The 12,540-nt window shown below is 49.0% G+C and overlaps 5 protein-coding genes across 5 annotated transcripts; 2 read left to right on the top strand and 3 right to left on the bottom strand.

Moving 5' to 3' along the window:
• Positions 1-41: 41 nt before the first annotated feature.
• LOC136194185 (uncharacterized) lies at positions 42-2,478 on the bottom strand. The gene has a single exon (XM_065983281.1). It carries the CDS (start codon positions 2,476-2,478, stop codon positions 103-105), a length of 2,376 nt encoding a protein of 791 aa, XP_065839353.1. The 3' UTR covers positions 42-102.
• A 1,803-nt stretch (positions 2,479-4,281) lies between these two features.
• LOC136199725 (ATP-sensitive inward rectifier potassium channel 12-like) lies at positions 4,282-6,063 on the bottom strand. The gene has a single exon (XM_065990018.1). It carries the CDS (start codon positions 6,018-6,020, stop codon positions 4,896-4,898), a length of 1,125 nt encoding a protein of 374 aa, XP_065846090.1. The 5' UTR covers positions 6,021-6,063; the 3' UTR covers positions 4,282-4,895.
• Positions 5,961-7,347, top strand: LOC136194095 (aldehyde dehydrogenase, cytosolic 2-like). Its single transcript, XM_065983173.1, is given in 9 exon segments — positions 5,961-6,136; positions 6,235-6,285; positions 6,332-6,426; positions 6,483-6,638; positions 6,686-6,789; positions 6,791-7,048; positions 7,103-7,126; positions 7,128-7,214; positions 7,252-7,347. Coding segments are annotated over 9 exon segments (915 nt in total). The 5' UTR covers positions 5,961-6,092.
• On the top strand, positions 7,105-10,000 carry LOC136199724 (peroxidasin-like). The gene is made up of 4 exons (XM_065990017.1): positions 7,105-7,214; positions 7,274-7,415; positions 7,670-9,674; positions 9,722-10,000. The coding sequence occupies exons 2-4, from the start codon at positions 7,401-7,403 to the stop codon at positions 9,838-9,840; spliced, it is 2,139 nt and encodes a 712-aa protein (XP_065846089.1). The 5' UTR covers positions 7,105-7,214; positions 7,274-7,400; the 3' UTR covers positions 9,841-10,000.
• LOC136194012 (ATP-sensitive inward rectifier potassium channel 12-like) lies at positions 7,560-10,671 on the bottom strand (the record flags this gene model as incomplete). The annotated part of the gene is given in 3 exon segments (XM_065983057.1): positions 7,560-10,370; positions 10,372-10,450; positions 10,524-10,671. Coding segments are annotated over 3 exon segments (546 nt in total), but the record flags the coding sequence as incomplete, so codon positions are not given.
• Between the last annotated feature and the right edge of the window lie 1,869 nt (positions 10,672-12,540).

The raw sequence follows: 12,540 nt of genomic DNA, 5'->3' as shown, positions 1-12,540 counted from the left end.
CAGAAAAGAAAAAGAAAGATACTACGTATATAGTATCTACACATGCGGCTATATCAACTTCATCGCGCCCTCCATTGAAAATCCAGTGTCTGATGCTTACATCTACAATTGCGATGACTCCGTCTCGTTATCTTTTGGTGGAGCTGGGAGATCCAAGTCACGGACTATGATCGTCATCTTTGTGCCGCTTGCCGGTGTAGTAGCAACTGAATCCTGACTGTCAAATTTCAAAGGGGGTCTGCTAGTAGACGCAGCGCCTTTGCTTCTGCAATTGAAAAACTCTTTATAGAGACGCCGCACCTTATCATTCAGTACAAAGACCGACAGCAGTACGATGGTCTGAAATAGACTCGCAGCCATAAACAAATACCAAAGCCAGTCCTGCTGGGCGAATGCAGCGACTTGAGAGAAAATGAAACTGAGCCCCAGCAGAGCAAAGAAGCCGAAATATACGCGAGCTTGTTTTTTAACTTTCTCCGAAGACTTCTCTTTTCTCGCAGCAGCAACACTCTTCATATCCCTATGAAGAACGACGGTAATCCTGATGAAACAGCCTAGATTAAATACGAGTATAACGCCGGCTGGTATTCCCATGGCAAAGAAGACGGCCATACTCGGCTGCAGCCAACAGATGACGTCAGACGAATAGGAAATAGAAAGGTCGGACTCGTAGTCCAAAATGACGCATATAGTGCAGATAATCGCCGGTGCGCTCCACGCGTACAACGACGCAAAGGCGTAGCGTCTGAGACGAGATCTCCTCTCTATCCCCGGATTTCTTAAACGTGACGTCACAAAAGTTCGCACAACATTAGCGGCAATGACAGATGACCACGTGAAATGCGAGACAGTGAAGAAGTGAAGAAGAAATCCCATAGACGTGCACAGAGAACGATCGTCGACTAAACCAGCCCCAAAGATAATTAAAGCCGACGAGGATCCCAGTGCAAACGTGTAACTCGCCATACAAAGACCAGGATAGTTTCTGAGATCTTTGAAGAAGAGATATGTGAATGCTATTGCGTAGCATATCACCGCCGTAATCGCGCTTACTATCGTACTCAGTAGAATGGAAACATTGTCGTAGTCCCACACTAGGACCGACGTCGTCTTGTTGAACGTTGTCTCGAACGTATTGCAGACTTGTATCGAGCCATTCGATAGGGAAATGTACTGAGACGAATTCAATGTTCGATCAGTTGTCAGGTCAATTATTGAACCATCAGAAGACTCGTTGTACTGACTGGCGTTCAGTTGAATAACGGCACAGTGGAGCTGATCGCCATTAGAAATAGACTCGACCGCAATTTCCTTGCTGCTGAAGAGAATACCGTGATAAGTAAATAATATATTGACATTAGACACGGTTGAGTTTATTTTTGCCCACTCCTTGTCTGATAACACAATGGATTTCAAAGTCGAATTAACAAGGAGAGATGATGCATTCAAGACCTGATAGCCAGTAATTTCCACGCTGACGTTTTCAAACGTAAAGAAACGTCGAATGAGATTTTGAAACTGCAGCGAAAGATCACTTGTAAAAACAGACTGAAGATCCGTCGCATTGGAGTGGAACAAAATTTGAATAGAAATAGTTCTCGGAGCGCGACATTCGCTTCCAACCAACTCGAAACCTTGCGGACACGACAGGAGAACGCATTCGAGTTGCGACGGATCGTAAACGTAGCCGAGCGAACAACTTCGCGACACGGTAACGATCGTCTCCCCAAACGACGCCGACACGCCCCCGCTTGGCGAAAAATCCAAAGCCAAGAAAAACGCCGTGCAACCAAAGCAATCCTGGGCTCGCCCAAAAAATTCGAAATTGCGGTCGAGATTGTTTAGCTCGAGCCCGTTGCAGTAAGCACAATAGCGATTCCGAAAATACATCCCCCCAAAAGGATGAGAATTAGAACCCCTGATGTAGTCAGTGTAAGAATGACATTTCTCTTTTAGGCACTTGTAATTGGATCCAGTTATATTAAATGCCAGTTTGGCATTTAGCTCCACATGACTTAGACACGTGCTCACCGATCTTCTACACAATCTTACGGGATCGTAGATGCCGGTGGCATTTAGCTGTGGCGCCATGAAATACGCAATCGAGCAGCTAGATAAAAAAGTGTAGGCCGAGTAATTTGATTCCGCCAACTTTTGAGTTACGTTGTGGCTTCCCACGTCACAGTACAACTTAGGAGTCCAATATGTCAGACCACCTGAGGCTTCTAGTGCTACGATATTTTTAAAATTGCACTGCGCGCAGTAGATATTCGAGTAAGTTAAGTTTTGCGTGCTAACTGGAAGAGAAACGAGGAGATCGTCCAATCGAGCCGATCGCGTAGAATTCTCGCATTTGCGACGCGTCTCATCATTTGGCCACTGAGATGCACACTTGACTTGCATGTACCAACCCCGCGACGTTCTCCGACTAAAGAAGGTAACGAAACTAATCTCACTTGAAGAATCAGCGTAAGCCATGTTCAAAGACGGATTTACGCACGCCAACCCAGGTGCCGTTGTCTGACTGCATGGCTGTCTGACTCTGAAGTAACAATATAACCCACAAAGACTCATCTTACTCTGAGTAAATAGTACCGAGAACGCTTCCCCTTCTCCGACCCCAGCGCAGCAGTCGTTGTAAAAAGTGCATAAGCGATCGCACGAACAGCGCGGATTTTCCAAGAGATAATTTGACGGCGGCTTCGGATATTTTGCCGCATTTGTTAGCGGACAGTGCGTTAGCCACGTACAGCCTTGCAGCCCAGTCGAGGAGTTTGTCGGGACGACAGCGAATGGAAGATTCGGACACGACGGATAGGTTCTCGCTGCCGGTGAGTAAGAACAAAGCAAGATCAATACGATCGTGACTCGGACAGATGGAACCATTTCGTCGCGGTATCTAATTATTATTATTTTCTCCACGTGACCTTCCCAACGGTCACGTGGCTCCCGTTTAGCCCGCCCAGAGGTAATCTAGCTTCCTTTATTACGATGCTGAGTTACCGGTAAACGTATTTGATGACGTCCAAGGAGCGTGGCTGGATAAAACGTTGTTCCAACTTCTGCATGCACGGTGAGAGGACTCGCATCAACTGCATGGTGTCGTACAGTGTAGCAGAGTGAGACAGACGGAACACGGATTGGCCGGAGTGTACGAGTCTATTCCGTACTACCGCGGTCTATGCATGTTATCTTTGTGCTGCTTGTTGGTGTGGCACAGGAATCGTGGCTGTCAACATTAGACGCTATGCGTTTTCTCCGTACCTAATCAAAAATTGTGAATACGCCGCACCTTACGACCAAAAGCAGTACTGTACGATGGCAAGCAGTTTGTCCGGGCCATATCTCTATCCGGACCTACACTGCACACTGACTAATCAGGGGCCGTAGTCGAATAGAAAATGCATGATCACGCTCGTCTATTATCTTTACGCGCTTGCTTGGTTTATAGCTCGAGCACCGACGTGGGCTGATCCTCTTTGCTTCGAGCTCAACTTCAACGTGTACGGGGCCGCAAAGTCGGCCAACGAGACCCCCCACCAATACCACCAATACTCGTCATAGAACTGAGGCATCTTCAGGGAAGCCAGGGCACCCCTGCCGTCAAAAGAGCCCTCTTTCACCTGATTCACACACAGTTTCTATTCCAGATGACGTGGCAGCGGCAGTGGCAGTGGATATATACACATGTACGACAATTAATTAGCAACGTCATGCAGCGCCGATTTCTACGAGCCCGCACACTTATCTGATGCCTATCCGATGTCTTTCGCACAATTCTACGTCTACGAGTCCTTAACCACTCGACAAAGGACAGGAAGCTCACAATCAAATCGGTTTGACGCGCCGGGACCGACATGCCAGTGCGATTGGCCGCTGTGCACTTATTACGGTGGTTGCTGTCTTGCGCGCGACGACGGAGAACGGCAGAATCTCATCGCCTCGTAAGAGATTGAACTAAGACTGGGGGCTGGACAATTAATAGTAGATAGATTTATGTTTATGTTAATTAATCGACTCCAGTGCGTTAATGATCCATCTGTGACCGAGTAAAACGCGACGATCGGAGCCTAACGAAGGCACTCAACAAAGCTATTAGAGTAGTTCCAAGGTAGAAGACTACGCTCCCTCCATTCGTTCGCGTTTTAGCATCAATACTGTCACGTGCTCATTCTAATCTCCACCCAATTAAAGCGGAAGTCTTTCGTCGCCAGTGCAGGGGACTGCGATGCAGTCGTCGCCAACTGCGCGCCGTCGTGCAACTTACGCGACCCAGCTCTGATAGAGCACGGGTCTTCCAGCTGACTGCATGACAGTTCATTGATAAGCTACCTTTCTTTATAGTCTCTCCTCTTGATCCATTTGGGAACGACCCGTTTTCACGCGAAAAAGAGTGGCGACTATCGTGTGCGGCGTCGCCGAAGATCCGGATACGACGAAGATTCAGGAGAACGCGTTTACATCATTAGAAAAAATAATAAGAAAAACAGGCGAAATAGAGCGGAGACGCTGCGAGGATACTCTCGCTGAACACGGGTGAGATGTCATAGCAGATTTTTTACCTTTATCTACCACACGTTTTCTTCAGTATCCCAAAGACGTGAGAAACCACTGGAAATCAAACTCGACGAGTTGAAAAACGCGGACATGAGCGTCACGAAATGACGTGCGGCAATTCCTGAGATGAGAAGGCCCAATGCTTTGAGCATTCGTTGTCTCTGTCTGTATTGAATCTCTTTTCAGTGTCTTAGAACCATAGGTCTTTCTTCTTTAGAACTGTAGGAAACTCCTTTGTCGCAAAAAAAGTTCAGTATAAACTGATTAAAAAGAGGTCTCATTACCTCCTATTTTAATGTTAGGATCCCCCATTATTGCCCCATAACATATAAAATACCTTAGTTTATGGTTTGGCTTTGCCTTTCATAATAGGCCCTAGGCGAGCACTGAGGCATCGCTTGATCGCGCACGACGTCGCTCAGACGCGAGAAATCGGCCATGGGAACGCCCTTGGACATGAAAACGAGCGGTTCGAATCGATATCCCCACAGAATTTCCTCGGGCAAATACGACTGAAGTTTCTGCGTGAGCATTCCCGTCGCCTCCAGCGTCCCTTCGAGATTGAAAAGCACCTCGATGCGCGCCGTAGCCAAGTCGCGCGGGCCCATGTCGTAGAACGGACTCGATTCGTCGATTTCGTGCTGAATCACAACAGGAAAGAGAAGAAATAGTCTATCGAGACCCTGATCGTAGCCGACGTTGAGTTCGACGCTCTCAACGCAAAGAGGAACTTGTCTATCTTCGTCCTTCTCCTCGTCGTCATCGAGGTTTGAAAAATTGGTTTCTATGGCAACGTCAGATCCCGTATCAGAACTACCTTTAGTAAATCGAAATACGATGGCGCGCACGTGCGCTTCGAGTATGTGAGATTTTCTGACGTCACCGACGCGACATTGTAAGTAGAAACGATCGGTTTTCGGGTTTCGCCAGACGACGGCGTTCGCACTGAAAAGAACGGTGCGACCGCGTAGGCGTGGTCGTGCCAATTTCGTGAAGAGAATTCCTATGACGAAAGAGTCGAGTATGACCCCGGATACGGACTCGAGAACGAGAAGGAATATGCCGAAGGAGCAGCCCGAGGCGACGTAGAGATCGCCGAAACCGATTGTCGTCTGAGTTTCGACGGAGAAGAGGAAGGCGGAAGTGAAATTGGTTACGCGTATGATGCAGGGGCCCCCTTCGGGGGTGTGCGTCGCCGAGGCGGCCCACCAGAGAAGCGCGAAGGCGATCCACGTCACGATGTAGGCCAGTGCGCACGCGAGGATGAGGGGAGCCCACTTGAGGTGGACGAAAGTCGTGAAGACGTCCTTGAGATAGAGGAGGAGTTTGTTCTGAACTCGTTCGTTTTCGACCAGCGAGCTGCCGTCCTTGGCGATGAGACGAAAAGGCTGCTTGGGACGATTGCGTCTTCGAGGGGTAGACGATTCGCGGAGAAGTCGTTCCGTCGTCGAGTCGCTCTCCATGCGGCGATCGGCTTACAGAAGAGACATGCGCAGTGTAAACAAAGGTGAAGCGTTGTCCCTAAACAACTGTCAATGTCAGTCTATCAATGTCTGTTTTTTTCGGTGAGGAAATTAAGGTAAGGGCCCTATTATGTCTATGGAATGTTACTATCCTTTTGAACATTTTCGACAAGATTAGCGTGCGTTAAGCTTTTGTCATGGTTCGTTTCTCTAGTGTTTCTTTCGTCGTTTCTCCTCCTAAAAGTCAGGCGTCCGTTTCACGCAGGTAGGAGGTCATTTTCGTCTTCCGACAGCGGATGACAAAGTTCTAGCTGTTCATCGATAATCAATGGCGAGCGGGAAGACGTTTCTTGCGTTCAATCCGGCGACGGGAGAACTAATCGCTCGAATTGCAGAAGGAGACAAGGTAAAGCGTACAAATCGTTTGCGAAATAGATGCATTAGAGCAATCCAAAACTCTAGGCGGACGTAGACGCGGCAGTGAACGCCGCAAGAAAGATTTCTCCTTGAATAGACCGCGGAGAAAAATGGATGCGTCGGCCGAACAATCGAACTTGAAGAACGTCTCGCTCGAATTGGGAGGCAAAAGTCCCAACATCGTCTTTTCTGACGTCAATCGTATTCACATAAATATATACACATATGTATATACATTAGAGAAAAAGTCTTTTTCTTAATGGATTACGCTGTTGGAGTGTGCGTCGACGCCGTGTTCGTCAATCAGGGCCAGTGCTGCTCAGCGGGAAGCCGCACGTACGTGCAGGACACGGATCTACGACGACTTTGTCCAAAAAAGCGTCCAACTCGCTTTGCGTCGAAAACTCGGCTATCCCATGTCGCCGGACACTGACCAGGGACCGCAAATTGATCAGGAACAGTTTGATAAAATAGTCGGTCTCATCGAATCCGGCAAAGACGAGGGAGCAAGTCTCGAGTGCGGCGGAAAGCGATTCGGCGAGACGGGGTTCTTTATTGAGCCGACCGTTTTTTCTCAAGTCAAAGATCACATGCGCATAGCGAGAGAGGAGGCTCGTCATTTTAGTTTTGAAGTGTTCGCTGCTGACGGGATGTGCTTTCTTTAGATTTTTGGTCCTGCTATGCAGATTTATCAAATTTCACGACGTGGAAGATGTAATCGAACGAGCCAACGACACGACGTATAGGCTAGCCGCCAACGTCAAAGTACTACAATTGGTATAAATGATTGACGTTGGCTCTCTAATTGGAGTAGTTGATTGGATCGTGCTATCTAGGTCACATAATCATTCCACTCGACACAGCTTACGGTACTACAACTAACCCAAAGCACGAGGAGTTCCTTGGCTAACCGCAGTAGTAGCACGAGGGCTGATAGGGACAAGGACACGAAACTTCGACTGCATGTATAACTCCGAGGTAGTCACTCTTTTCCATTTGATGACTAACGTTAGAGCATGAACAGGGAGACAGAGAAGCCTTTGCATGTCGGCATATTGTACAGGATCTTCGCAAGAGTTCTTTTTCAGTCGAAGAACTTGCTGTTCATTGTATTCTTATTAGCTTACATCCGCCTACTGTGAAACGATTACTGACCCTGCACGTCACCAAATTTGTGTCCACAAAAATAGCAACGATTTGAAGGAGCTAATCGAGTTTTTTTCTATATCAAGTGGATCATGTCCTTGGCAACTACGCTGGCCGTAAGCATAATCGCTGCTACAGCTATAAGAAATGCTGCGGGAAAACACTGTCCTCCTCCGTCGATGCCGGTATCAATGCCCGGAGTGTTCTACCCTACGACCGACGACATGGATTACCAAGACCTTCTAAAAAAACTCAAACGAAGCAACGCCGCTTGGGACGCGACGACGGGAAAAATCAACTGCAGCGAAATCGTCGCCGAGAACACGATCGACGGAAAAGAATTTCCGTCGATCGACGGACTCTGCAACAATCTCAACAATCCGATATGGGGCGCGACGAAAGCGCCGTACGCGCGCATCGCCGGCACTCACTTCGGCGGCGACGGACTCGGCGATCCGGTGACGAAGCGACTCGGCCGCACCCTGCCGAACGCGAGAAGAATATCGACGTCGTACGATACCGGACGAACGCTTTTCAACTTCAAACACTCGTTCCTTACCGTCGAATTCGGTCACCTTCTCGCGCACGAAGTATCGAAGAAGACGGGCAGCTCGAGCGTGAATTGCGACCTAGATGCGAAAAACCCGATTTGCTTCGGCGTTCCGGTGCCGCCGAATGACTCCCAGTTCGGTGCCCTTCAGCCCAACGAAGCGTTGAGAACTCCTAAGCTCCGACTGAAGCGATCGGCAACGATTAAACTCGCGAAGGAAGCGAACAAGACGCAGCCTCGACAACAGTTCAATGACAATACCGGTTTCATTGACGGCTCGGCCGTGTGCGGATCGAAGATCGATACGGCGGCGAGTCTACGTCAGACGAACGGCGCTGATCTCCTCGCCGAATTGGTGACTTTCCACGGGAAACACGGTGAGGATTTATTGCCGTTCGACGCCGGTTTCAGCGGGAAGGTGAACGCCAAGTGTCAGGGTCGCATTCCGCTATGCTATCACGCCGGCGACGGGCGCGCGACGCAGTCGACGACGCTCGCTACCGTTCACACGCTCTGGTTGCGCGAGCACAATCGCGTCGTCGCGAGTTTGAAAGCGATGAACGCGCACTGGAGCGAGGAGCGCGCGTATCGCGAAGCGCGGTTGATCGTCGCCGCGCTATTGCAGCACGTCGTCTACGACGAGTACATTGCGACGCTGCTGGGAAAGGGCGTCGTCGAAGCGAGTCTTCCCGCTTACACGGGCTACAACGAATGCGTCAATCCGACGATATTTATCGAGTTTGCGACGGCCGCTTTTCGAATGGGTCACAGTCAAATGACCACTCGCGTTCAACTGCGCGATCCAGACTATAATCTCATCGACGAGCATCGCTTACGCTTCGATTTCAAACAGGTCGATCATTACTATTTGAGACAGGACGGCTCCTTCGATAATTACATGCGAGGTCTTCTCGGGCAAAGTGCGTACGAAGTCGATCGTTTCACGACCGGCGAATTGACGAATTATCTCTTTCAACCGAGAAACTTGAAAGACGAATTTGTCGCGCCCGCCAACGATTTGACGGCGAAGACGATCCAACGCGGACGCGATCACGGACTCGCTAGTTACGTCATCATGCGGGATATCGCTCTCAAACATTTCGAGGAGAAGAAAGTCACGGTGCCGGATCCCCTAATAAGGGCCGCATCTCTCAATCGACTACTCGCGATTTATGACGATATTGAACGGGTGGACGTATTCGTCGGCGGCGTGTCCGAGACTCACATGAAAGATAGCGAAGTCGGTCCGACGTTCGCTTACGTCATCGCTAAGCAGTTTTTGCACTCTCGCGACGGCGATCGATTTTTCTATAAAAATCCCGACGTCGGCTCGGGACGACCCGTTTTCACGCGCGAACAAGTGACGGCGATCGATGCGACGACGATGGCGGCGATCGTGTGCGGCGTCGCCGACAATCCGGATACGATGAAGATTCAGGCGAAGGCGTTTGATTTTATGGGAAAGAAAACGGATAAAATCGAGCGCAAACGCTGCGAGGATACTCTCGCTGGACACGGCTTGGATTTGACGCCGTGGAAGGGTAAGATATCATAGCACTAATAAATAAATCTCATTTTCTTCTCACAGAGTGCGTTGATGAGTATCCCAAGGACGTGTGCGAACGCTGGGAACCGAACTGCAGCGCGATGAAAAACGCGGACATGAGCGTGACCAAATGCCGCAAGACGTGCGGCAAATGCGGATAAGAAAGCCCAAAGCTCTGTCTCTCTCTGTCTGTGAAGTCTCTCTTCAGTGTCTTAGTATCATAGATCTTTTCGTTTGGAGCTCGCAAGTCAAAATAGAACCGCTGTCTTCTTTGTCGCAAAACTTCAGCTGACTTTAAAAATTCAATCGTCCGATTATTTATCCGTTAATTAACTTAATTAACGTCGGGACCCCCATCACGTATAAAATACCTTAGTTTATGGTTTGGCTTTGCCTTTCATAATAGGCCTTAGGCGAGCACCGAGGCATTGTTTGATTGCGCACGACGTCGCTCAGACGCGAGAAATCGGCCATGGGAACGCCTTTGGACATGAAAACGAGCGGTTCGAATCGATATCCCCACAGAATTTCCTCGGGCAAATACGACCGAAGTCTCTGCGTGAGCATTCCCGTCGCCTCGAGCGTCCCTTCGAAATTGAAAAGCACCTCGATGCGCGCCGTCGCCAAGTCGCGCGGGCCCATGTCGTAGAACGGACTCGATTCGTTGATTTCGTGCTGAATGACGACGGGAAAGAAGAAATAGCCTATTGAGACCCTGATCATAGCCGACGTCGAGTTCGACGCTCTTGACGCAAAGAGGGACTTGTCCATCTTCGTTCTTCTCGTCGTCAAGGTTTGAAAAAATTGGTTTCTATGGCAACGTCAGATCCCGCATCAGAATTACCTCTAGTAAATCGAAATACGATGGCGCGCACGTGCGCTTCGAGTATGTGAGATTTTTTGACGTCCCCGACGCGACATTGTAAGTAGAAACGATCGGTTTTGGGTTTCGCCAGACGACGGCGTTCGAACGGTGCGACCGCGTAGGCGTGGTCGTGCCAATTTCACTCGAGAACGAGAATATGCCGAAGGAGCCGCCCGAGGCGACGTAGAGATCGCCGAAGCCGATTGTCGTTCGGGTTTCGACGGAGAAGAGGAAGGCGGAGGTGAAATTGGTTACTTGTATGATGCAGGGGGCCCCTTCTGACGCCCACCAGAGAAGCGCGAAGGCGATTCACGTCACGATGTAGGCCAGTGCGCACGCGAGGATGAGGAGCCCACTTGAGGTGGATGAACGTCGTGAAGATGTCTTTGAGTGTTCGAGCTGCCGTCCTTGGCGATGAGACTGCTTGGGACGATTGCGTCTTCGAGGGACAGACGATTCGCGGAGAAGTCGTTCCGTCGTCGAGTCGCTCTCCATGCGAGTTCTGCGATCGGCTTACAGAAGAGACATGCGCAGTGTAAACAGAGGTGGCCTTGTTATCCTAAACAACTGTCAATGTCTGTTTCCTCAGTGAGGAAATCAAAAATGAAGTGAGAGATCAGGTCTATGGAATGCTACTGTATGGTTTTCTTTCAAAGGAACATTTTCGTCAAGCTTAGCGCGCGTTACATGTATAAGATTGTTATTGAATGGAACTTCTTTTGAATTGGACGTCCGGATTCGAACCGTCACTTTGCTGGATGCTTGAACAGTACAACAGGTTGACGAGTTTCAAATTTTTGCACACAATCTCGCCACTCTAGGACGTCGTAACTGAATACATACAGTACGCAAGATGATCCGTACTCTGTAACCGATTCCACCATGACTTCATCATTTCCCAGAACGTCAACCTGTTCAAGTAGAGGGCAGTATTTGGTCAAAGCGAGCAAATCGCTATATGTTGCAATTCTGATGGATCAAATGCTAATGGTATCACAATGTGCGTTGAGATATTTAAACACCGGACGGCTGTCAGAAAAACTTTTCTCAGTTTTTTTTGCAATTTTCAAAGAAGGCTTGAAGGCAATCAGACAATGAATGGAACTTGCCTCTATTTATAAGACGAATAGAACACACGAAGGTAAAGCTTACGCCCAGCCCACGTCAATCTCTTCGAGGTTGTGGCAATTCTGGCCGGACAAGAGACAGACCAGACTGTACGAAGTCAAGGTACAAGCTTGCCATAGATCTAGCTTCCTGTCAAATCATAAAGTGCTTGATTGAAGTCGCTTATTGTGTTGCATCCGCAGAATTCAAGTGCTGAAGTTGCTTATTATTTCTACGCAAAAAGTCACGTTGGGTTGATTTATTTGAGGAGTGACATAGGGAGTTCATTACTCGCTATGTCTCCTAGAGCCTCGTTCTCTATTGGAACCCGGTAGAGATTAAAGTTTTCTGTTTTGACAAGTGCATCAGGGCGGAATTTGAAAGAAGATCCAGCTCTGAACAGAAGAGCAAACATACATATACTGTAGGGTACTAGTAGTATCACTATGGCATCGTCACTATTCATGTACCATGCAGATTAGGGCAGTTATCTGCAATTGCGTTCAGAACGTCTGCTGTAATGTAGACGCAGCAAGCGGCTGAAGCCAAACGCAAGCAAACCAACGTTTCTCCACACGTTTCAACAAAGCTGTTTTCAAGAGTGCAAACACGAGAAGCAGGACTTTGGCGAACAAGTGAAGGCCGACTGGGTAAGCTGCCTGCAGCCACCCGTCCTCGAGAGGGCCCACGAGAGGCATTGTAAGGCGAGAACGGCGAGTCCCAGGGGCGAGTCCTCTGGCATAAACCTAGTGCGCTAAGCGACACCCTTCGCTGAGTTCGTTCGGGAAGTCTGCTCGGGACCACCTCCTTCTCCTATTTGGCTTTCCAACTGCACAAAGGTGAGTCGATCGCCTCATGTCTCAGCTACCATTTGATCGAAGCTTTCTGC

The sequence above is a fragment of the Oscarella lobularis genome, chromosome 1 (assembly GCF_947507565.1).
Source record: "Oscarella lobularis chromosome 1, ooOscLobu1.1, whole genome shotgun sequence".
NCBI lineage: Eukaryota > Metazoa > Porifera > Homoscleromorpha > Homosclerophorida > Oscarellidae > Oscarella > Oscarella lobularis.
This window is presented reverse-complemented; position numbering and strand designations above follow the sequence as displayed.